Genomic DNA, 26,385 nt, shown 5'->3' with positions numbered 1-26,385 from the left:
ATTAGTTAACCTCAGTTGCCTTCCTCCGTTCTTTGTTTATTTCTAATATTAACAACGTCAAAGTTTTAATCTACAACTTTAATACTTCTTTGTAAAATGACATGAATCAGCTTGATATCACCTCTGCATATTTAATGTCATGTCAGAGCGGGAGTTATGTTCTCTTAAAGTGAGCCTGTGCACAAAGTCTGCGGGGGGCCGTTTATTACATAAGACTTAATAAAGTTAACACTGTTCGTATGATGTGATGTGAACAGCTGTGGGTGCATAAAGCATGAGGTTCACTGGAGGTGGAAAAGTTAGTAAAGCCCGAACTATGGTGAGAACAGTTGAAAACCTTTACGTGACCTCATCATTAGAGTTTGTAGCAACCCAAAACTTAGTAACTGTCAATAACGTAATCATTTTGGCAATTTTAAATGTAATAAAGCCAATAATGTAATGCAATGTTTGAGCCAATAACGTGAGAACTTTTTTTTTTGCCAATAATGTAATAAATGATTACATTGTTGACATTGTATGTGTCATAAATCTAATAAATTATTACATTATTGGCTGGTTATTACGTTATTGGTCTAGTATTAACAGAATACTTTTGACAGTTCTGCATTGTTTGCCTGTGTCTCATCTACACTGAGAAGCAAACTCCTACCATGCCTTATGCATCATTTCTCACATATGTTTGCCAACGGAGGAAGTCAGCATAGTAGGCCATCAACAACCTCATCAAGTTTTAAGATATTGACATCTTCTACCCTTAAAATAAAAAAAATGAAGTGATACATTTTTATTACATTATCAGCACCAGTTATTACATTTTCAAAGGGGTTTTAAATACTAGGACAAAAACATTATATTACATTATTGGCAAGTTATTACATTATTGGCTTTATTCCATTTAAAATTAGAAAAATTATTGGTCATTATTGTTATGACCCAAAGAGCATGTTGCCTATAGACCACCTTTATAAAACAGACATGTGTGAAACTGTTGACATTATCAATTATTACTGTTGTATCATTGATTTTGATTGAAACAACATCGGCTTAATATTTGTGTCAACATTGACTGTAATGTGATGTGATGGGCTGAGTGTGACTGGACAGGTGGGACCAAGGGCAGAGACATATGGGGTAATGTGAGACCCACTTCCTGTTGTATGTCCATGATGTAAACATTGTGGGTTTAAAAATATTCATAAAATCAGCTTTGCTTGTTACTGGGGGAAGGAATGCGCGTTAATTAGGCCTCCAAGATCCACAGTGCATCGTAATGAGTAACAATGAATAGGACTGTTTGTTTACAAGAACATTGCTCCCATGTTTTATATCAACTTTTATTCTTTATTCTTTTATCTTTTGTCATATTTTTCAAAAATAAAACTTCCAGATCCCCTGGTCGGCCGGCGGCGATGTTTTGTCGGAGGCAGCAGGTTTAGAGCTGATGTGTCGTATTGTTTTTGGCCTGATGTGGTCCTCTTAAAACAGTTAATGTCTTTTATACTGCCGCTGTATTTCTGTGTTTTCACTGAGGTTGCAAAACGTGTAAACCATCTGCTCACCCTTAGAAGTGGAGTCAGCACGTTAATCTCTCTGTCCCTGTCCCTGTTTATCCATCCCTCCTCTCAGATCCCAGAGGAGCATGACCTGGAGAGTCAGGTGAGGATGGAGCGGCAGTGGAGGTTCCTGAGGAACGCCCGGGTGAGGAGGCAGAGCCGCAGTATCACACAAAGAGGTTAGTGACCCACACACACACATACACACACACACACACACACACACACACACAGATGTATTCCCTTACACAAATTAATGAAAGTGAATTCATCATAAACAAAAGTCATTTACATGAAACTCTTGTCTGGTGAGAAAATTCTGAGGAGAAAAGACTGTTTGTTGGACAATAAATGAGGAGATCATTTCTACAGATAGCTGGAAATGAATTGAAACCAATTATCAAAATGTCATCCCAGACCTGCCATCACATGACCTGACTGCTCTCATGTCCTATAAAAGCCAAGGTTATTAATGGAGCACATTATATCCATAAGGCATTTGAGTCTGATGAACACACACATAAGAAAGCATAGAAGATGAGAAGCTGATGAAACGAGGAGTTAAACATCATTACCATTGTTAAAAAAGCATTTAACATGCAAATCAGACATGAGAAGAGGTATTTATAGATACTGTACAGTCAGTTGTAAAGGTTTGTGGAGTTTACGCACCTTTTTAGCCCTTTGTCGTGGTTTTATGGCACATTCTCTCCTTGCTTCTTTTACTGCTCGCAGCAACCTCATTTTCAACAGCAGATACAACAGAAACACGTGATAAAACCACAGCACACTGTCTGTCCAGCCTCAAACTACACACAGACAAAGATACTAACTGCTGAGGAAAGAAACAAGCTGAGGGGTTTGCTCTGGTTTTTATGACTGGAGACTAAAAGCTAACAGAAGAAACAACGCAGAACCAAACAGAAAGGCCAGGAGCTAACACTGGCTGCTAGATTCTAAAACCAGAAAGTTCTTGCTCTTTGTATCAGTCATAATAATGATACAGAAATACAGCCGATGTCTATATAGCATGTTGGAGAGTTCTTTTACACTACAGGGAGACAAAAATAAAACATCACAGGAATAGAAAGAAGAAGTTGTGTATTTAAAGGTACACTCCGATGTAAGTTTAACCCATGGTCTATCACACCGTGACACCGAGTAAGACCCCCCCTCGAGAGATCAAGTTTGCCGACCGCTAGCTTCTCTAGTTGTCGCAACTTAAGCAAAGACCACAAGATACCACTACATTGCTGTCGATTCCTCCACCAGCAAACCGCATCAAAAAAGCCACTCATAGCCACAAATAATGCTCAGAACAGCACCCGACTTCAGCAACAGTACAAAGAGGGTCCCAGCCCATAATATGAGGCATCAAACTACCGCTAGCTTTGCCTGAAAACAGACGAAAACAAATCTCACCCACTCTTACTCGTTATGGGGAAGCCCTGACGAGTCGATTAGCGAGTGTATCAGTGTTCCTACCTGTCTTCCCTCTCTGTTTCTAACAATAACTAGCGAGTGTTGACAGAGAAATGAACAGAGTTGAGTTGCTCAAACTATCACAGTCAGCAAAGCTGCTGCATTTTTGGAACTAAACATCACTTGACTCCTGACTTTTCTACTGCACTCGGTAATCGACTCGTCAGGGCTTCCCTACAACTAGCAAGCGGCTGGAGGAGAGAGGGTGAGTTTTGTTTTCATCTATTTTCAGGCAAAGCTAGCGTTTGTTTGATGCCTCGTGTTATGGGCTGGGACGCTATTTGTACTGTTGATGTTCTGAGCATTATTTGTGGCTTTTTTGATGGCGGTTTGCTGGTGGAGGAATCAACAGCAGTGTATTGGTATCTTGCGGTCTTTGCTGAAGTTGCTACAACTAGGGAAGCTAGCGGTCGGCAAACTTGATCTCCCGTGGGGGGGGTCTTACTCGGTGTCACAGTGTGTTAGACCAGCAGTTAAACTTACGCTGGACTATCCCTTTAATATGAGCTGATTGTCCATAAGCACATCATGTGAATAGAATATTTGGTGTGCTGTAGACTTGATCAGGTTGGATTGTGATTCGGGTTTGTTTTAACACCCAAAGCTTGACACCAGGTTGATCTAACACCTAAGGTAAATATATGACCTGGCTTCGCCCATTGGAGGAAGACAGAGACTGTTCCACAGGCCAGACCGGGGAACACTGGTGTTGCAGACACGTCAGCGAGTGTGCAGATGATTCACAGTGATGAAGAGAGGGTCTACAGTCAGGAACAGCCCCATTCATGATTCGCAGTCACACACATTCACACACACAAACTCTACTCATTGAAGAGCCCAGGGTGCCAGCATACACACACTCCCCAAGTGAAGTCAGAGCTCTCTCAAACAGAATATCTAACACCCCCAACGTCACTGGCAGCCCCCACCATGCACACACGTGCACACACACACACACACGGTCACGAGGCGATTGGCGTCAGAGTCTTGTTCACGCATACGTCTCTCCCTCTCTTTCTGGCTCCTCGCTAAATCATTGAATTCCCCTCCATCCTGGGTTTTTTGAGAGAGAAGTAGTGGGGTTGCCCTCATTCAGTCTGTTCCCTCCAGAGGGAGACGAGATGAGAGCAGGAGAGTGTGAGATGGAGAGAGAGATGATTTAGAGGCAAGGCTCAGAATAAGAAATATACAGAAATCCTTTAGTTTATAAAGCTGAAGCTGCCTTCACTGTTTTTTTCCTCTTCGTTTATTGATGCAAAATTAGGCACAGCACCACGGTGCTTGGGGTCATATCAGATTTTACACTGGTTCCATATCGAATGTGGCGTCAAACAGCACAAACAAAAGCAAATCAATGATGATTATCCGGCTCTCATACATACTTTTTCCCTCCGAGTGCGTTGTTACATCCCAGCTGCATCTGTGATGAATCCTTGATAGAATTTTCTTTTTTTTCTTTTCTTTCCTCATTCTCATTCTTTTTCGTCTCGTTATGTTTCGGTCTCGAGCGCATTCAGGTAGCCAAGGACAGGCTGGAGAAACCGACAGCTGCTGTTGCCATGACAACATACTGGAGGGGGGGTGGGAACGGTGAACTTATGGGTTGCACTAGCGTGTTGCTGGCGCCGTGTTACACTCCCATCACAAACTGCCAGAGGGGTGCACACACTGAGACTGGTTTTCTCAGTACCTTATAGTGTGTCATATGTTTACTTCCTTTTCCCTCCACAGCAGCGTGGCAGGGCTGTAAGCCTTTCTTCCCCCTCACTCAGTCTTTCATACCGGTCGTAAAAGCTTGTTAGAAATGCTCTGCAGCCGTTTTTCTGTCCTGTCATATTCACAGCTACAGATCAGTGACATTTTATGGATTCATCTTAGTTTTGGAAATCTCCTTATACAGCCATCTTCAGTTAGAGAACTGTAAAGTCTAGTAGCTTCCTTCCTGCAGACTCTGTACACCGATCAGCCATGTTGGGCCCTTTTGCTGCTGTATATTTTGTTTAGGTCGTGTTATGTTGCTTTGGTCCAGACTCTCAAATTCAAACATTTTTTATTTACAGTTTCAGGTACAGGGCCTTGATCAGGGCCTTGATCATGCTTTATAACTAACAAAACCATAACAGCAGTAACATTACAGTTATTGCCTCTGGAGCCAAAGCCTGACATGTCATATTCCTCTGTTTTATAAACCTCATTAAAAACACATCACTGCACACACACTGTTCTTTTTGCTGAATCACACATGCTTCATCCTGCTGCTTTATATACTAAATGTTGTTCTACTGAACAGCAAATGTGTATTCATTTGCTGCTTGTAATAGTCCCCAAGAAACCAACTATTTCCTCCCGGTCCCCCTACAGCGCTCAGGCATTTGAGGAAGTTACTCGGAGAAAAAGAAACTATATTTTTTTTGTTCCATTTTTAAAGTTGTATGTTTTCAGTAGGAACAAGTGGGCTCCCTACAGGGCAGGGTGGGGAAGTCAGGAAGTACTGAGACACTTCTGTATGTTACATCATTGTGGAATCAGAGAAAAAGATTTGAGCTGGATACAAATAAAGGGTTTAAAGAAATAAGAAACAACATAATTAATACTACTATGACTATGAATAGTCAATTGGCCTATAGAGAGATGATGATGATGATGATTTTTGTTCACCACCCTGGGAAATGCCATCACCAGGTTTTCCTCAAGAGATTTTCACATTTATTGCAAAATAAACTTTGTCAAATAAAGTGTTGTGATACTTTCACAAATGAACACAAGTTTTATAATTTTTCTAAAATAAAAATACAGTCACCTAAAGTAGAACATGAATGTTAAAGGTATTCAGAAAAGAAAATTGAACTTGAGTCCACTATGGATCTTAACATTAGTGTAATAACTCATCTATCAGAGGATGTAGCCCAAACTTTGTGCAAAATTGATGAAAGTCTGGTATTTTATTCGCATAGGATAATGCAGGTGCACAGATTATGTGTCACGTTGCTCACGACTCAAGAGCAAATGCCAATGGATCCGTCATCCGTCAATCAAACGTCTGAGACACACACTGAGCTCGGTCTCACCCCAAACATTGAATATCCCGCCCGCTCGATAACGACCAATCAAATTCGTTTTCCTTACTCGGGTAAACTCATGCAGCAACTCGTGGAAACTCGTAGAAGGAGGCGCGACGAACAGGACAAACGGCCATTTCTGAACACCTTTAAACTGTAGCTGAACCACGTCACAGACACATGATTTCCTCTCGTACAGATCCACTAAACCTCCAAACAGTTTGGATTCAGCTCTGACTTCAACAAAGGCCCAACCTCAAAGTTAGGAAGTGTTTACAAGAGTAACACAAGCCTGAAGATGGACTTCTGATTGCTGGGTTATTTTTCATTATTGTGATGACATATAATAGTCACAAAGACATTAAATCACCTGTTGGTAAATTGCCTTTTTAAAGGACGCACAAGTTTAAAGACACCATGCCATGTATCTTTACTGTCTTGTAGAGTAACATGTGAAACCGTCTTGTGTTAACCACAAACCTTAGTTCAAATATTTGACCAAAGATCCGTTCAGTTTGGGACAAGGGAACCAGAAGTGGTCACCAATCTTTAGGTTTTAGGACTGAGGAGCAGCAGGTGTAGTGTCTGACACTAAAACATGGAGTAACAGTAATAATGTGGATGTTTTACAGCGTCAGACTCAGTACAGGCCAAGAACACATCAAATCAAGATTTGAGTTTGGATTTCCACCTCTTTTTCCAGCTGCCCTCACTCTGACCCTTCCTCCATTACAGGTGTTTCCCGTCTGGACGATCAAATATTCATCAACCGTAACCCCGGAGTTCCGTCTGTTGTCAAGTTCCATCCCTTCAACACGTGCATCGCTGTGGCCGACAAGGACAGCATCTGGTCAGGGACACATACAGTACACACACTCAATGAGAAAACCAGTGATAATTAAGAGGATGATGATGTAAATGATGAAGTTTGTGACTGTGTATGTGTGTGTGTGTGTGTGTGTGTGTTGTAGTTTCTGGGACTGGGAGAAGGGCGAGCGGCTGGACTACTTCTACAACGGAAACCCTCGTTACACTCGCATCACAGCCATGGAGTACCTGAACGGCCATGACTGTTCATTACTGCTCACTGCAACAGGTTTGAAACACACACTCACACACATGGTAAAGTTTAGAACAGGCAGTGACACACACGCCGAGTAAAAACTCAAGTTGCTGAAAGAGTAAAACTCTGTTAGGGACGGAGGATCTCAAAGATTCAGGCCCACCAGCACAGTGGGAATCGCAAAGACACTCATTTGTAGCAGCAACGAGCTTTAAACACTTGACTCTAACCCCCACAAAGACGCACACAAACACACACATACACTCATGTGTATTCATCATCATTCATCAACGGAACAAAGCAATTACCCTCCCTGGCTTTATCTTCATAACCCAGAGGAACTGCAGGAAACAACTCAGCATTAAAACATGCAGAAATATATTTATTTTGTTTTGTCTTTGCGTAACATTGAACTGAGAATGAATGTTGAATTTCATCGCACACTTCCTGAAACCAGCTAAGGAATTAATACATTTAAAATCCATCTCATCAAAATATAATGTGCACTTATTCAGCCTCTCTCCATCAGGCGTGCTCTGAAAGAATACCAGGGAAGAAAGTAGCAATAAAAAATACACACCTTTTTTTTTTTTAAAAGAGAAAAAGAAGTAAAACAGTGAATGTAAATCAATGAGGACTTTTATGGATTGTAATGGCTTCCTCATAAGAGTGCACGGACATGTTTTATCTGCAGCGGCGTCTCAGCTCTGTCAGCAACACCGTTCAGACAGAGGTTTTCAGGCTGAGAGGTTTTTAAGATGCTGCTCAACACTCGACTGAAGTGTGTTTGTGTGCTCATGGGCGCGTCAGGCGTGTGTTGCATGTTTTGAAAGAGTTCAAGGTTTTTCATCACATCAACACGCGCCTCCAAATCCATTCTGAATACAAACGAGAGCCCATTCTGTGCGCCGCACCTTTTTCTCGCACCCTTCGCTCTTCAGTCTTTCTCTCCATCCACTTGACTTTCCTGGCTCTCACTCTTCATGTCCCTCTCTCTGTCTTTCTCTCTCTCCATCCACCAACTCTCCCCCCTCTTTCCAGATGACGGAGCGTTACGCATCTGGAAGAACTTTGCCGACCAGAAGAACCCAGAGATGGTGACGGCTTGGCAGGGTCTCTCCGACATGCTGCCCACTACCCGAGGTCAGCCCTCTGCCAGCGCCCACAGTAAAGATCAATGCTCTATATTATTATGTAACCCCCCCACCGATCCATACTCCCACAATTCACAGTACATAATACACCTTTAGTAACTCACCGACTGCCCCACTGTCCACCCCATCCCACTTACACTCCCTCACCATCCAACCCACAGAGCATCCAGGTGGGACAGGAGTCGACTTTCTCTTTTCCAGTGCTTTTACTAAATGGTGTAACTGTAGACTGTTCGAGCCTGTAGTACTGAACTGGTGTTTCAGTAAACATAGAGTGAGGTAGATCGAGGCCCAGCCTACAGTAGGTGTTCAGGTCGGAGACTAATTTTTAAAGGGATATTTAAACATTTTGGAAAAATCGCCTATTGCCATAATCCCTATAGTCATAGCAGTAGTTTTGTTACCTTTAATTGTTGGTGCAAGCTGTTTTTAGATCGGCGGAGCAGAGCCAAGAGCTCTGCACGGTGCGCAATATTTCTGGGCTTTCCCTCATCAAACTTAAATACACAATCCAACAACTCCAAAACGCTCTGGTGGACAAGTTGTGACCTGCACATTCACCATGCTATGAGATAATAACAGAACGTTACGAGACAGAGTTGTTTTCAAGACTGTTTGCCAAACCACTGCCCCCGACGGGAATGCGCATCAGCGGATTTGCATGAATTTACCACTAAAACAAGCAGCGAGAGCAGCTCGCGGCTCTGCTCTGCCGTTCTAAAAATAGCTTGCACCGAAAATTAAAAGTAACTCCTAAGACTATAGGGATTTTGGCAATGGGCCAATTTTCCAAAATGTTGAACTATCCCTTTAACTCATTCTGACTTTAACAGCTGATCTGCTGAGTAGTCCAGTGTGTATTGTACTGTAGGTGAGCTGGTGTGTACAGTAGTAATGTTCAATGTTTCAAGGAAAAGAGCAGTCTGATGACAAGATAAGAGCTGATGAGCTGATGAGCTATTTCACTGCGGTGCTCCTGCTGCTCTGCTTTTAAAAACACACCAAAAAACTGAGCCAAAGATATTCTGGCACTGATGATTTATGAAAAGTAAATCCTGTATGGTTAGGATTTGCAAGGAAACTTTGTTGTATTTATTCTTAAGTTTTAAGTGAGGACAAAAAAGTCAGAACTATTGAAAGTAACAGATGTTGAAGCTCCGCTGACCAACCACTGGTCACTGAATGGGTCAGACACACACTGGGTCATCATAAAAAGCAGGTCAGTATGTAGAGCACACACACAGACCAGGCCTCGGCACCAGTCCGAGCCCGGCAGAGTGCGTGACTCACTGTCCTAACATTAACTCATTTGACCCGATGGAATAACAAATGAAGCCAGAGTTCAACACAGTTGTTTCCAGCCTGCTGCAGCTGCAGGTTGTTTCTGTCACAGACTCTGAATTTAGTTCCATCACTCAGAGTGAGTTTAATGCTAATTCTCGGCCTGTTGCCAGCCTCACTGTCCTTTCCTGTCACATCTGTCATCGTGCACCTGTCATTTCTGAGTTGAACCTGTTTAGAGGCTCACACACGGCCAGAACCATGGCAACAGGTGATTGCTCGGTCTTTTGTTGGACTTGAGTTCATATTATTGATTCTTTTGGACGTGGACTGTGGACACTGCTGGATCCTCTGCCGTGTTTACTTCATGTGTTGACACACTTCCATAATTCGTGAGGCGAAGTTATTTGCAAATATTTGAAGCAGGCCTGACACCCACGGTACACACTTGTCAGAGACATCCACTTCAGTGTTGTGCAGGGTTACCACCACCACCACCACCACCCCCCTCTCTCTCTCTTTACTCTCTCCACTGCTCCACTTTTTTTTTTTCTTTTCTTTTTTTTGCCTGGAGCATTTCTCAGCCATCTTTTCTGGGACAGGGAAGTTTTTGGAGGAACTGTGACAGCTGTAGGAGTGATTGCATGTTTCTCCAAGTGCTTAATAAGCTGTTTAGAAATGCAATAATTAACTACCACTCCTGTGTCTGTCTGGGGGGGAAAAAAAGTTTTAAACTGTGACCTTGCATATTAGTACGAGCACAACAAGTTATGTGTGGATGGACTAAGTTCCAGAGCATGTCTCATATACAATAAGACACACATTTGGATAATTGGAGCCAAGCTGTCAAGGCTGGCTGACTCACCGGCTGACTGGGTGTCTGTGCTACAGCTTTGGAGCGCTCGTGGCCGTTGCGCGTATGTTTCTCCATCATTACAAAGCCACAGAGTCACCTGCGCCCCGCGGGGACCCGGGGAGAACTGACACACTGAACTACCGTCACCGCCTGCACGGCTGCCGACACAAATTGCGCCGAGAGACTCCTCCTCTGCCCAGGACTCTCCCACTGCGAGCTCCCAGCCTTGTTTTTCACTAAGACTTTAACATTTAATGGTGTGCTTGTTATCCTGGATGTTTGGTTCGTGACAGTCGCTGTGCAGCTTCAGTCAGACGAGAGCCGAGGCATCAATTTTAATATAAACAGCCACTCGACTGACGTCTCTCCAGGAAAAGTTTGACGGAAGAAGAGTCCGTCTTCAACAAATACTGCTCCGATTCTTTTTTTTTTTTTTCGAACGTTGCAGAAAACATCAAAACTCTCTGCAAACTCTAAAACAAACACACACTCAAGTTTTTCCTTTCTGCATTAGCTCACACCCCCACCCCTCCGTGGCTCAGTAATCAGTTTAGTGATATTACCATTACTTGGAATGCCTTTCAGATGGAGTACAATAATTATATGTTTGGTTTTGAATTTTTCAGATTTTTAGCGTTGCCTCAGCAGCATTAATAATGTAGAACCCGATGAAATATTACACAAGCCTGTCTTTGTGCTGGCTAAAATCTCCTCAGCCTCTAAAGGCAGTCGCTGCAAGACTGAGCGTTTCTCAAGGAGACACCAACACACACTCTCTCTCTCTCTCTTTCACACACATACACACACAACCTGCACAACCCGTCCTCCCTCATCCTCTTCCCAGTCGTCCAATAACATGCTTGTGTGCTGTTTTTCATCAGTGGAACCACCTCTGCAGACCTTGTCTGGCTTCTCGTTACTTTGCTGTTTCTTTGATATTGTTTGGTGTTTGTTTCCCCTCAAGAGCGAGGCTGAACAAGGCAGGAAGCAGTTTGCCACATGATGTAGGGCTCCACAATAACGCACCCTGCATTAACCTGTTGTTTGGTGCTATTAAATGAACTGATTTATTAACCCGCACACATCCTCTCCAGTGCGGCAGCAGCTCCGCCCCGCCTGCTTTTTTAACCATGTAGTGAGGGGATTTGGGATTCTGTGTCCTACAGCGGCGGCTTCCCCCAGCTCCTGTTTATGATGCAGAGGCAGCAGCTCAGCTCATGCCTCAGTCTCTCCATCCGCTCTTTGATCCCAGAATCTCACTGTTGGTCATTTGGGAAGCAGCAGCCTTGTTCAGCCCTCTGCATGTGGACTATACTCATGAATTCATACTTTTTGAGTGTGTGAACATGTGGATTTTGCATGCACAGGGGTCCTTGCTAATTTGTTGCTTGCTTTGTTGCATTCCTGCTCTCTTCCCTCCCGCCCCCCTCCCCCCTCTTCCATTTGCCCCCCCCTCTCCCTCCCCTCCCGCCATCTGCTCGCAGGTCTGGCCAGAAGGGTTTCCATCTATCTTGACAGGAGTAAGCAAGGAGGTGAGTGTCGCCATTCTCTTCTCTACTCCCTCTCTCCCAGAGCAAAAGGTACTGCACTAAACAGCAGACAGCGAGCCCTTTTTTTCCTTCTTTTTTTTTCTTTTTTTTCGGGTTTGGTTTCTCTTACTGCCCTCACCACTGCCATCTTTCATCCTTTCATCTGTCCGGTGATGCTCCATCACTCCATCCCTTGCGGTCGTCCCAAAGTTTAGAAGGTTGGAAAAAGTAGGAATAATGTACCTCTAACATTCAACAAGTTGGACACACAGGTTGTTTAATTGAGCACCCACTGCTAATCTGCACAGCATGTGTCTCTCTAAAACTTCTCCATTTGTGAAACAATGCACCCTTGATTACAGGAAGTGATGTACAAAAGCAGGCGCGTCTTATTCTTAGCCCTCGGCTGTGGATCTGTCAGCTGAAATGATAACTGCTGCTGCAGTGTAATTTATCACCAGCTAATTGCGCTAACGTTGCCCCCATGAGTCATTTGACAGTACGCTCCAGATGACTTCCTGGTATATGCAGGTGATTCATTTTACAATGAAAACCCTGTAAAAGCAGTCATTAGTGATTGGCTTGATGGCCAGATACATGTTATCAGGGTAAGAGTCTGTGGCTAAAGGTTAAATCACAATATTCCAGGGAAAAGGTCAGTCCTCACAGGTTAATGGTACAGAAAGACTTGATGTCAATTATTTTTTAAGTTAAATATTCATCATGTCTTGTGGCTGCCGGAGTGTAAATGTCCCCAAATCAAAGAACAGATGATAGCTTAGACTCTGTGAACAGCATACAGGGTAGTACTGTAACTGTGGGAGGGGTTTAATAAGCAGTCAGTTACGGACAAAAAAATGCATTAGAATGAAAAGTATTGGCCAAAAGAAGAGATGCATATTTAAAGAAGAATGTAGGTTTTTCCGTCCAGGTTCACTCTTCAAACAGACACTGTCCCCATTCCTCATCCTCACCTCACACTGGCCTCTCTTATGTATGAAAAAAAAAAACACTAATTCAAGCCAGTCCCAAAGGTGTCAGCATTTAATTGGGAGGGAGTTGGTGCTGTGTGAGTCTAATAGCGCAGAGCCACCCAGTCCGTCTCGCCGGAGGGATCAGCCAGTTAAACTCCAGAGGAACCAGTGAGATGAGGGAAGTGTGGCAGGCGCAGACTGGAGGAACTACCCCTGCAGCCTCTGTGCCTGCATTAGTATGCAGGGGGCGTAGGTGCAGGGAGCGGTATGGGGGGGTGGGGGGGGGTTTTTAGTTAAAAGTGAGAAAATTCTTATGCAGTGAAGGGTTAGAGGAGCTGGATAAACAAACAGGCAGATGAGTGTAGAGATGAGAGAAGAAAATTTAGAGGCAGTGCTTAAAGGTAGAGTCTGGAGTTCATTGCAGTTTGTAAACAAACATTCAAACTGGTGAGTGAAGCGCTGGAGCCATGTGCCTATACCCGGGCGTCACCAACAACGGGAGCCTCCAGTGTTGTGTTGTAACGAGCAGAAGGGCTGCTGTGGTGAGCTGGGAAGAGGGTGTTAGCGGTGGATGCTAACCGCTAGCGGAAGTTAGCATCGAGCTAGCTCACCACAACGGCCCTCATACTTGTTACCACTCGAGGCTTTAGTTGTCGGTGACGTACAGGTACCCGTCCACGGCTGCAGAACTTCACTCAGACTGTATTTCTTTTTCTTTTTCTTTGCGGTCCTGACTGCTGCTGCTGAGAGAGAGAGAGACATGCTAGTACTCACTAGCATCCAGGACAGCTAGCGGGGCTAGCAGACCTGAGCCCTCCTACTCTGCTGCACGTAGCTTCACCTGAGCTCCGTCATTGGCTGGAGAGAAAACACAGACTCTCTCGCTCTCCACCCAGAAACGTCCAGGTGCACAACAAAACAAAGCAAAAGACCAAAATACAGGCAGGGGGAGGGGGCGCTGCAGACACAGCCACCACCACACAGGACTAGAAGCCCATAGGTGATGATTAAGACGGCTTTCATTTGTATAAGTCTAGCATTTATTTTTGGACAAAAAACTCCAGACTCAACCTTTAAAGTAGTGTTTATTCCAGGTTGGTAAGAAACACACACCCACCAGACCAGATCACAGGCTGGAGTCAGAGGCAGAGACACTTCTGTCCATTAGATAGATAATGTCATCTGACAAATTCTGATGCACACAGTGTTAATAATGTGTCGCCCTCCTCATGTATCTCTTCTGCTTTTTATTAATGTTATGTTCTCCTCCTGCCCCTCCTCCCTTTTCTTGTGGCTGCGTAAGTAAAGTAGGCCAGTCCTGTCGTCTTTGGCTTCAGGGAGGCAGACGCTGTTTTCTGCTCTACATTCGCCTGCGCTCCCTGGTGACTTGTTAACATCAGGGCTCTGGAAACTCGCTAAAACCAGGACCAGGGACTTTGTGAAGAGTTGAGAGGGGAGAGAGACACACGTGGAAGTTTGAGGAAAATGAGACATGATGCCCCAAGGCGCATTCACTTCTTTTGTCTGTAGTCGCTCCCTCTCTCCAGAACCAGGAGATTGGAGCTTATCTACCTGACCCAAACTCAACAACTGCTCATGTATCAGGACAGGATGTTGCCTTGTGTGAATTTTGGGCTCTGATAGGGCTCACGTTGGATTGTTGTCAGATAACTAACTTTAAAAAAAGTTGGGGTTTCATACTTTATAGTAGCCACTTAAGTGGGTGTGGATGGCTTTCCCATCTCAGTGTCAGGTCATACACAAGTCTACACCGGATAAACCTTGTTAACTTTCCACAGTGAAACTGGCTTTGATCAAATACTTGTTTTTCCATTAAGGATGTTTTAGTCCAGATGTTTACTGATTTTATGCGCTGAATAGTTTTGCTAAATTCTGACAAGTTTGAGCTCCTCCTCTATATTTGACAAAGTCTGAATCACAGACTGTATATATATATAATGTTATGTGATGGGTTTTATGAGCTAGCCCCAAGTGTTTTAATTTCTAACACTTTTGGCTGTCCCTTGTTGTGAATTATGCAGAATGATTTCAGAAATGGATGTAAGTCTCCTGTCCACAATAATCAGGTCGGCAAGTGCTAATGTCATGGTTACGCCTCAGGTCTCTGTCAAGCAGACAGGTCAGAGCTCTTTACCTCCCTGAATGCCAGGCCACAGCCACAAAAGGTTCGTCAAATGCCACAGCAGGGAATCCCTCTGCCACTCACAGCCCTCCCATAGATAACATCATCTTCTATTAGAGGCGCACGTACCCCGGGTAAGTCCCCGGTAATCCTGGAGAAGGCTTTATTACGGGGGTCCTGGAGGACCTTTTCAAAGCAAAGAGGATGAATGGAGGAGAGGGGGGAAAATGCTGAGGGAAGACCGAAGCACTGGTTTAATGAGCTGCAGTGTGTGGGAGAGCTCGTCCATCAGTGGAGATAATGGTGCAGAATAAGAATGGAGAAGAAGGCGGCGTCTTCAGAGAGAAACGAGCGGGTTGAAAGGATGATGTTTATGCAAAGGAATACACAGATATATAACAAATGAGCACAGTGGAGCAGGAAGAGGATGATCTTAGAACCCCTGTTAAAATCTGTCTGTTTTCCTCTGCTGACAATAGAATTATCACGTTCGACATCATCATCGGGGAAAACACTTGATCTCAAGTAGTTAGGGGCAAGAGGCACTTTAACTACAGAAGCCATGTACACCTCCCTCCTTTGCCCCCGATGATCCTTCTCACATGTCTGTTTCTTCATGTTCATATTGATTTTTGTGTGGGTAACTAAGACCCGCTCACCCCCACAAAGGTTCCCACTGAAGACTGAGTTTTCTCCCCTTTCGACCGGCTGACTGTTGACCACCAGAAACACAACTGGGGGGGTCGTGTTTGAAGGTGCAGATCTTTGTGCTGTGACCCCGTGTTTGATGTGGTGATCTGATGAGGAGATACAGAGGAGGAGGAATGAAGTGAGATGATGGAGGAGATGGCCTAACCCTAGCTAACCGGTAGCTGCGAATTGCCTCACAACCCTAGTGGGTTCAGTTTTATCAGCTACTGAACTTTGTGTTAATGTTATTGATATACTGATGCTGCTATAACACACTGTCAACTCAATGAAACATTCCACTAGGACTGCAACTAATGATTATTTTCATTATCGATTAATCTGTCGATTATTTAAACGATTAATCAATTAGTTGTTTGGTCAATAGAATTTTAGATATATCAATCAGTGTTTCCCAAACCACAAGATGACGTCATCAAATGTCTTGTTTTGTCCACAAACTAAAGCGATACTCAGTTTATTGTCATAAAGGAACAAAGAAACCAGAAATATTCACATTTAAGAAGCTGAAATCAGAGAATTTTGACTTTTTTTCTTAAAAAACTACCCAAACCAATTATTGGATTATCAAAATAGTTGACCATTATTTAAATAATTGATTAATGTTCGATTAATCGGTTAATTGTTGAGGCTCTACATTCCACTTCCTGCTTATACTAGCTTAATTCTTACGTTTTCAATCTTCTTTTTGAAATTTGACCTGGAAGTAGTGCGTACAGTACAGGAAGATGGTATCACCACCTCTTATGATGTAACAATGATTTTATTACACTGCTGCGTCTTTACATCCAGCATACACAGAACGTTTTAGCTTTTATTTTGAGTGATAACCTGATGGACGAATGTCCAGTGTTGGGCTGCTGTGGTCTCCACCAACACCTGCCTGCTCCTCTGTCTGAGCAGGTGGAGTGTAGTGGGTTAATTGAAAACCGCTGCCTTTGCCTTCAGGAAGTGAAGCTGATGAGAGCGGTGAGTGAACAAAAACAGTGGAGCTGTGGTCCAAAAATGCAGAGACAGTTCAACTTGGGCTGTGCATGCTCTCCTGGGGATCTTCTCTTATCCACATTGTGTGGTATCCCAGGTGGGTTTCTCATCACGGTGAGAGCTAATGAGGAGGACTGATACTGATTCAGATGGTTTCGTGACATGTGTGTTGCTTATTTTTAGAGGAAAGGCGTGTTGGGGAATATTCCGTTCTCCGCCTCCTCATTGTAACCCAGATTTCCTCATCTCGGAGCTGCCAGCCTTCAAAGGGGAATGCCTCGTCTCTTCTCGCCGTCTGTGAAATGAGCCAGCATCAAGCGTGCCGGCGTGCGACTGTGAACGCATCGCTGACTGAGCACAGTCCTGTGAAGTGGTTTTCCCTGTGTCCCCCCCCACCCCCCCTCTCCCTCACCCCTCCTCCCTCCTCCCTCCTCCCTCCACTCCAGTCTGTTGGCACGGTGTGATGCCTGAGTGGGCTGGGATGACGTCACAACGGGGGGGGCGGGATTCGGAAGCTGCCACGCGGGGCTCGGGGTTTTCCTGACAGCCCCAGAAAACCAAGTACAACCAAGTACAAAGCCCTGCCACAGATGGTTCAGTAGAAGTTACAGCACGCCAAGTCACGACTCGGAGAGGAAGCACATGGAGAGAAGGGGGGAGTGAGAGAGAATGACAACTGATGGGCATTTGTTCACTTGTTGTTCTTCAAGGCGAGAAGGGCAAGGAGATGATGTCCGATAACGGTGTGAACAGAGCCCGTCAGGATGAAAAGATGAGGTTTAAAAGTGTACTTCTCAGGTGGGTGACCTGGAGGGGGTTATCAATAGCAGGAGGAGGAAGTGACTAACAGAGAAAAAAGGAGGAGGACTCAGGAGGAAGTGAAGGATGCTGTGATGAGTTTCAAGGAGAGAGCAACTGATGCCGTCTCTGCAGCATCCGTGCTGAAAGTATTCTTCTAAGAGTGGATGGAGTGTTTTTATGTGCAATGTTATTTCTGGAGCCCCTGCTCACCAGTTCTATTTCCTCCGTCTATACAACCTTCTATTACCAACAACAGGATTTCTCAGCTCCACGGTTAAAGGTACACGTGGTTATCTAACTGCTGGTGACGGGCCAGTTGAACCAACATTACACTTTCACTTTCTGCATCCAAACAGGAGAACAGAGATCCAGGAGTTAATAAGGAAATCATGCTCAGTTTGAATCTATGGGATCTGCTCAAATCGGAGAGGATGTGAAGTTTTGTTTTGTTTCTGTAACACAATCTGATAGATGTCAGTGACTTTGTTTTTTCATCTGTTTTTGAATTTCTTTAGATCAGAGCACAGTTTGAGATCTCTCAGCCTACTTCACTTTGTCAGACAGGTTCTATTGAAGTGATTTCTTGATTCAACAGGTCTGGTAGTGAGCAGGCCTGGGTGTGGACAGTGACATTGAACTCAGCTTTCCCCCCCCAAAAAATCAGCTAGTTCATGATTTAACGAGGGAAATTACTTTGTAGGTATAGCTATAGTTTGGATAGGTTGTTCCCCTTAATAAATGAAATTATCATTTAAAAAGTGCATTTTATATTGGGTTGGGTTATCTTTGTTTTAAATTTCAAATTTGTTGATGATCTGAAACATTGATACAAAAAAAATGCAAAAAAGTAAGAATTCAGGAAGGGGGCAAATACTTTTCACAGCACTGTACAACTGATGGACTGGGATTTCAAAGGCCCCAGAATCTTTTAAAGTGTGTGTATATCTGTTCCAAAAGGCTCCACTCACAGGACTTTTCCAGTTAAACTGTTGGTTCCATCAACATGGAATGACCCTGGCCATTAAAAAGAAGTTGACATCTAACTGTGTCTTATGCAAATGCAGGAGAAATCACTCCAGTGTTCTGATGAAAGGTTGATGGAAGTGATGCAGTGGTGAGACAGGAAGTTCAGGAGGAGTTGTATTATTATAGCCGACTGGTTTTACTTACAGTTTTGCAAAAAGTGCTGCTTGGGACAAAATCACATGAGTTGTTAGACACTGTCATCGGTCATGGCCGTCCACAGCTCTCACTAACCACTCAGCCACTTCCTCACTTGAGAGTGTCAACATGTAGAAGTGGGAGAGCCATGATGAATGAGACAAATGGGGGAGACGGTGCTTGGGCCATTCGCTGTGAACATTTAGCTTCCTTTGTTTCAAAAAGTTGCAAAGATTTTTGGACACAGCTCTCCCATCCCTCCCCGAAACGGGACATGAGAGACAATGTGAGTGGGAGTTTGAGATGCCGTTTAGCAATCTGACAGTTTACTTTCTTTAAAAGCCAGCGAAGCCTCCAGGCTGCAGCCCGAGGCCTCTGGCAGGCATCACTGAGCCGGCAGGCCAAGTGTGGCCGGGATGGCGGGGCTGCTCACTTGATTCCTGCTATGACTGCCAACACGTGAAGAAGGCTCGCTCTCTCAGTCTCCGCTGCCTCTTCCCTGCTCGCTTTCTCACTCGAGAGCCGTTTGACTCATCTGAGCCAGAAGCTGCTGACAGGCTCGGTTCCAGGGTCAGTGATTGCACCTCCCAGTGGTTTTTCTTGTCGGGAAAGATGCAAAATGCAAAACTCCATCAGCAACACGAGTCTGTGTGCGCACACTGAAGACCGTGGAGCTTCTATCAAACACATATCTCTCTGACTGACAGGAAAAGTTGCTCCACCAGTCGGGTTTTGTCCTCACTGGTGTGTTTCTTAGTTACGCAGCGGTGCAGGAAGCTGCTGGACTAATCTCTCATTTGACTTTCAACGTGTGGCAGGAGAGCAACAGACTGTTCCTGTTGTGTATCAGGGGGATCAACACATGCTCAGTGTGTTTAACAGCTGTGTTGTGTGAAGTTTCCCTTATAATTTGAATTAGCTCTGCTTAAAACCAGTAAATGAACGCTGCTGTTCATATATTGTGCACAAATGACTGAGTGATTTAATATTTCCAGCTCACATGTCTGATATTTGCCACTTTGGAAGATTTTTAAAGTTTTTTTTTATTGTGGTAACCAGCCACCTTCTGTTCTGTTTCCCTTGAATAAGCTGACACCGGTGCAGATGTATGAGTCTGATAACACTGGTTTAAATCTGTGTAAAGGTTTTATGGTGTGTACGGATGTGTGTGTGTGTGTTTGCTGTGTGTTTTAACTGCTGTCCGTGGTCCTGTGCTGTAGGTGCAGGGATGGTGGTGGACTGGGAGCAGGAGACGGGTCTCCTCATGACGTCTGGAGACGTACGAGTCGTCAGGATCTGGGACACTGACAGGGAGATGAAGGTCCAGGTACTGTCCTCACTGTACTCACTCACGTCTATGTCTGTGATACATTTTGCAACTGTTCATCAGCTGGAGAGAAACACAGTATTCAGGCCTGTACATAATGATCATTGCGTTTTCATCGTTTTGTCTGATAATCCCATAATAAAAGGAACCCCGAGGAGACTGTGATGATAAAGAACTGTAGGGTAGTGCTGGATAAATGTTGCTTTCAACCTTCTTTCTAGTTCTCAGATCCTTTTGGTCATTTCTTTTTCCTTAAAGTTAAGGTATTTATTCTCTTTATCGACACCTACACTACTTAATGTCGACATCATAGGCTATAAGTAAAGAAAAGTACAGCCTTAGGCATCAGCCTTGGGTTTCTAAAGAGCAGTTTTATGGCTCAGAGTGAGCTGCTCTTCAGTCACCATCTTGTTGGTACCTGACTCCGCGTTACATCTGACCAATTAAATCATGTAGAATTTATGATATTTACCTGAGTGAGTTATATAAAAACTCACCCTGTGCATTTGTCCTCAGGGAGGAAATTAGCTGTAGAAACCAAAACAGTTTTTTGTATCAGGCTGTAAACATTTTTCTTTCTGCTGTAAAACTGGACGTTTTAAAGGGATAGTTCAACGTTTTGGCAAATTGGCCCATTGCCATAATCCCTATAGTTTTAGCAGTAGGTCTGTTACCTTTATTAGTCGGTGCAAGCTATTTTTAGAGCGGCGGAGCAGAACCGTGAGCTGCTCAGAGCTACGCTACTACAGTAATGGAGGCTAATGGGATTTCTTGGTTTCCCTCATCAAACTCATCAAATACACAATCCAACAACTCCAAAACGCTCTGGTGGACAGATTGTGACCTGCACATTCACCACGCTATGAGATAATAATGGAACGTTATGAGACGGAGTTGTTTTCGAGGTAAATACAGAGACTACTTGCTGAAAAACTGTCCCTGTCAGGAACGTGTATCAATGGTTTTGCATGAATTTACCTCTAAAACAACTCTGTCTCGTAACGTTCTGTTATCATCTCATAGCGTGGTGAATGTGCAGGTCACAACTTGTCCACCAGAGCGTTTTGGAGTTGTTGGATTGTGTATTTGATGAGTTTGATGAGGGAAACCAAGAAATCCCATTAGCCTCCGTAGCGTAGCTCTGAGCAGCTCACGGCTCTGCTCCGCTGTTCTAAAAACAGCTTGCACCGACAATTAAAGGTAACGAACCTACTCTTAAAACTATAGGGATTATGGCAATGGGCCAATTTGCCAAAATGTTGAACTATCCCTTTAACATGGGATCTTCACCAAGTGGCAACCTCAAATGCTGAAAAATGAAACCAACACAGAAGTTCTAAAAACTGCACTTCTTCAAACGGCCGCTGACGTTGGCTCCAAAAGTGAGTTTTAAAAAGCTGCCTATAGCCAGTTTCCTCAAACTGAATGTGTGGTGAATTCTTTCTCCTGTTTACATTTTATCACAGCTTGAAGTTGTGTGATGACTGAGGGCGGGGCCAGTTAGGGTGACAGGAGGTGGGTGAGCGTACACCTGCCACAAACCCCGTCTCTTTGCCCATATCTGGATGAGCCAGGAGTTGGCAGCGTCCGTTGGCGAGATGGCGACAGCAGCGCCTCTCGCCGGCTCCATCCATCTTTATTTTTAGTCTGTGGGACTGACTCATCTCCGGAGCCAGCTACTGCAGCTTCTGGAGGCCCTCTGTGGAACTGCGGTTTTTGCTTACTTCACGTTGGCTTTCACAGATCACCAGAAGCTCAGGCAGAACCAAGCTTTTCTCAGAACTGCCCCATCACCGTAATCCTACAAACCATGCAAACGACAGATACCGAAACACAAATAAATCATGTTTATGATCCTCTGGTTGAGGTTTCAGCTCAACACGCACAATGGGCATTTGTCTGTTTTGGTGAACTAATGGAAAGCCATTAGTGTGGGTTCTTCTTTTTCTTTTTTCTCTCTTTTTACACATCTAATGGTCCTCAGTGAGCTAATCATCGCCTTGATGGATGGACTTAATACTGGTACAAATGGCCTCGTCCTGGCTTGTGGCTGCATATTGATGCTGGGTCGAGCTTCAAATGAGTCAACTGGCAACAGTGAACATGATTGATGAGTCACAGAAGGTTTAATGTGAAATTAGTGTTTACAGCAGGTTTACCTCGGGCACTTTCTTTGTAAATCCTTACAATCCTTCTGTGTGTCTGTGTATGTGTCCACCAGGACATCCCGACAGGAGCAGACAGCTGTGTGACGAGTCTGTCCTGCGACTCTCAGCGCTCGCTCATCGTCGCCGGCCTCGGTGACGGATCAGTACGAGTGTTCGACAGGAGGATGGGTCCTAATGAATGGTAACGACACACACCGTCCTGCACGCACACTCACACGTTGTTAGTATCCAGTCATGGAGGTTAAATGTGATAAGTGATTTATGATTTAATTTCCCAGCTCATTCTTTTGAGTCTTTTCTACTCTATCACCATCATTTGAATACATTCAGGAAGACACACAGCAGTTTCTGTGGGCATTAACTCCTACACAGTCCTGCATTATTCACTTCTCTAATCTATATTTATTATATATAGCATGCTGTAAATTTTCCTTTGGGGTTGGCACCTCTTTTAATGGACCCTGGTGGCGCTGCAGCCTCCCACTTGGTTAAACATTATTTTAATTCCAGTTCCAAAGGGAGAAAACAAAGCAGTTAAAGCATGAAGGTGCCCATTAATCTTTAAGTAAAGCTGATTTAATAAGGCCCTTCAGGCACAGAGTTACATCCTTCAGTAACTATGTTGACCCCCCCCCTCCAGGATTAGTCCAGTCCTGCTAGACAGGCACATGCAGGTCATGTTTACAGTGTGTTATGAAATACTCAAAGAGCATTGTGCAAATCAAGTTTAGTTTAGTTTTGTCTTACCTGCTTTGTTGGCATGAATTGTTGGTTCATCATTTAATGATTTGTGATGTGTTAGACAATCAGAAGCACTTCCTGTCACATCTGTAGTCAGGCTGTACAGTGTTGGTACAGGATGTGGGTATTATCCAGGTACAGGTCTGCACAGATGATGGGAGGGTTTTTATTTCTCTGCCTCATCAGCAGACGCTTCCAGCTCCTCTCAGTCACAGTCACATGGTGCCACCCAGTGGTGACTGGTCAGAGGGAGACGTGCTGCAGCGCTGTACACACTGCTGTTCTCTTTCTAATAACCTTCCTCCCTCTCACATATGGGGAGAGAGGCTCAGCACATTGAAACAAGTTACCACCATCAGAAACTGTTCAGTTCAATACAACACACTGCACACTCTCACAGTTTTCCTACAGTTTTTAAATTCAATTATGAAAAGCTGTTAAATCTGCTGCTGCTGTGGTTAGGCCTGCTACATAATGTATTCATGTGTGTGTGTGTGTGTGTTCTGAATTACTGTAAATTTCTGTGCTTTTGCAAAACTGGAACAGAGAATCTGCTGAAGTGAGAAGCCAGTCTATGTTTTATACTCTATTGTTTTTATTTAAAGGGATACTTCACCCAAAATCAATAATTCACCAATATTCTACTCATCGTCATCATCATGCCAAGAAAGGGTTAGGAGAACTTTAGGAGTCATCCAAAAGCTTTTGGAGTTCCAGGGGGGGTCCGATTGGCAACAGATTTTCATATAATGGCGGTGGATAAAAAAAAAAAAAGGTGGCTTGCACCCTCCAGGTCGGGGGAGAGTTCCTGCCTCAGGTGGAGGAGTTTAAGTATCTTGGGGTCTTGTTCACGAGTGAGGGGAGAACGGAGCGCGAGATCGACAGGCGGATCGGTGCGGCGGCCGCAGTAATGCGGTCATTGTATCGGTCCGTCGTGGTGAAGAAGGAGCTGAGCCGAAAGGCAAAGCTCTCGATTTACCGGTCGATCTACGTTCCCACCCTCACCTATGGTCATGAACTCTGGGTCATGACCGAAAGAACTGGATCCCGAATACAAGCGGCCGAAATGAGTTTCCTCCGCAGGGTGGCTGGGCGCTCCCTTAGAGATAGGGTGAGGAGCTCTGTCACCCGGGAGGAGCTCGGAGTAGAGCCGCTGCTCCTCCACATCGAGAGGAGCCAGCTGAGGTGGCTCGGGCACCTGTATAGGATGCCCCCTGGACGCCTCCCTCGTGAGGTGTTCCGGGCATGTCCCACCGGGAGGAGGCCCCGAGGAAGACCCAGGACACGCTGGAGTGACTACGTCACTCGGCTGGCCTGGGAACGCCTTGGGGTCCCCCCGGAAGAGCTGGAGGAAGTGTCAGGGGAGAGGGAAGTCTGGGGTTCCCTGCTCCGACTGCTGCCCCCGCGACCCGGACTCGGATAAGCGGCGGACAATGGATGGATGGATGGATGGCGGTGGATAGAGTTCACTTTTGAATCGTCCAAAACACACACTATGAAACATCAAATACTGCTCGTCTGTACTGACCCAAGTGTCCTGAAGCTGCGGCATGAAAAAGTTGTTCGGAAAGAATTAATGTGATCTCTGTTTTTAGCCTTGTTGTAGTAGTAGCTCAGTGGCTGCGCGAGATGCGCGAGATTTGGTGCGAGTTGTTTTTCCATATTTACATCATACATCCAACAAACATCTCACAGCAAATATTGCGCATCTCGCACAGAGACTGAGCTACTGCTACAACAAGGCTAAAAACAGAGATCACATTAATTTTTTTCTGAACAACTTTTTCATGTGGCGGCTTCAGGACACTTGGGTCAGTACAGACGAGCAGTATGGAGGTATTTGGATGTTTCATAGTGTGTGTTTTGGACGATTCAAAAGTGAACTCTATCCACCGCCATTATATGAAAATCCGTTGCCAGCCGGACCGACCCTGGAACTCCAAAAGCGTTTTGATAACTCAGAAAGTTTTCCAAACCCTTCCTTGGCATGACGGTGAGTAGATGATTGGTGAATTATCGATTTGGGGTGAAGTATCCCTTTAACTTAACTAGTATCTAATGACAGCATTATGTTTTTACACTTTTTAAGTTGTTGTCCTGTTTCTGGATGGGATGTATTCTATTATAATGGAGTACTCTTTTTTCCCACTGTGCTGTAGTTTTGATGTTCACAGCGTCACACTCTGTATTTGTTGTGTGTCTCTCCAGTCGGGTGATGACCTACAGGGAGCACGGAGCCTGGGTGGTCAAAGCTCATCTACAGAAGGAGACAGACGGACACATCATCAGTGTCAGGTACACACTCTACTCTCCTCAGCTGCATTATGTAACTCTGTCTGGTTTTGGTTTTCCCACCTTATTTACTTTGATGCTCTCCACCAGTGTCAATGGAGACGTTCGATTCTTCGAACCTCGGGCACCGGACTCCGTCAACGTGCTGCAGACGGTGAAAGGGTTAACGGCCCTGGACATCCATCCACAGGCCAACCTGTTCGCCTGGTGAGTTTGTCTGTGTGGATAAAGATCATCAACTTTTATTAACTTCAAGATAAAATCCTCCATTGTTTCCCATGTGAGCAGAGATATTGATTTCCTGTGTTAACATTTGAAATGACATGTGGAAGATGATTTATTTATATACATATGATCCAGACAGAAGAACATAGAACATAGCAATGCTCCTGATGTCCAACCGTGAGGTCAGAATTCACCACGAGGGAAACGCCATGACTTCATTTCAACCTCCAGTCAGAACTCTCTCCTCTTCTTCTCTCATGGTTGTTTTTCCTCCAGTGGATCGATGAACCAGTTCATAGCTGTCTACAACGCCAACGGCGACGTGATCAGCAACATTAAGTACTACGATGGCTTCATGGGACAGAGGATTGGGGCCATCAGCTGTTTAGCCTTCCATCCTAACTGGGTAAACAAACTTTACAAGCTTTACTATAGAATTCACTCACGTTTATATGCACGGCTGAAGATGTCAAACATTTTGTAATAATAACAATGAATATAGTTAAATCTGTAATGATGTGTGATATTTTATAAGTTGATCATGTTCTGTGTTGAAAGGGATAGTTCAACATTTTGGCAAATTGGCCCATTGCCATAATCCCTATAGTTGTAGGAGTAGGTTTGTTACCTTTAATTGTTGGCGCAAGCTATTTTTAGATCAGCAGAGCAGAGCTGCGAGCTGCTCAGAGCTACGCTACCGAGGCTAATGGAATTTCTTGGTTTCCCTCATCAAACTCATCAAATGCACAATCCAACAACTCCAAAACGCTCTCGTGGACAAGTCGTTTTTGAGGCAAATGCAGAGACTGCTTGCTGAAAAACTGCCCCCGACGGGAACGCGCATCAACACTTTTGCATGAATTTACCTCAAAAACAATGCT

General features: G+C 44.4%; 1 protein-coding gene across 1 annotated transcript in view; it reads left to right on the top strand.

Moving 5' to 3' along the window:
• The window catches only part of rptor (regulatory associated protein of MTOR, complex 1), an 81,822-nt gene that overhangs the window by 54,212 nt on the left and 1,225 nt on the right, over positions 1–26,385 (top strand). Inside the window, exons 17-26 of the mRNA XM_085778365.1 lie at positions 1,630–1,735; positions 6,833–6,947; positions 7,069–7,193; positions 8,202–8,327; positions 11,936–11,983; positions 19,972–20,078; positions 22,300–22,427; positions 25,196–25,282; positions 25,370–25,486; positions 25,781–25,910. Of these exons, the coding sequence (XP_085634491.1) occupies positions 1,630–1,735; positions 6,833–6,947; positions 7,069–7,193; positions 8,202–8,327; positions 11,936–11,983; positions 19,972–20,078; positions 22,300–22,427; positions 25,196–25,282; positions 25,370–25,486; positions 25,781–25,910 (1,089 nt within the window). The remainder of the gene's footprint in view (positions 1–1,629; positions 1,736–6,832; positions 6,948–7,068; positions 7,194–8,201; positions 8,328–11,935; positions 11,984–19,971; positions 20,079–22,299; positions 22,428–25,195; positions 25,283–25,369; positions 25,487–25,780; positions 25,911–26,385) is intronic.

The sequence above is a fragment of the Trachurus japonicus genome, chromosome 1 (assembly GCF_045865225.1).
Source record: "Trachurus japonicus isolate A0001 chromosome 1, Traja_1.0".
Lineage (NCBI taxonomy): Eukaryota > Metazoa > Chordata > Actinopteri > Carangiformes > Carangidae > Trachurus > Trachurus japonicus.
The sequence above is the reverse complement of the archived record's forward strand: the minus strand, read 5'-3'. Positions and strand labels throughout refer to the sequence as shown.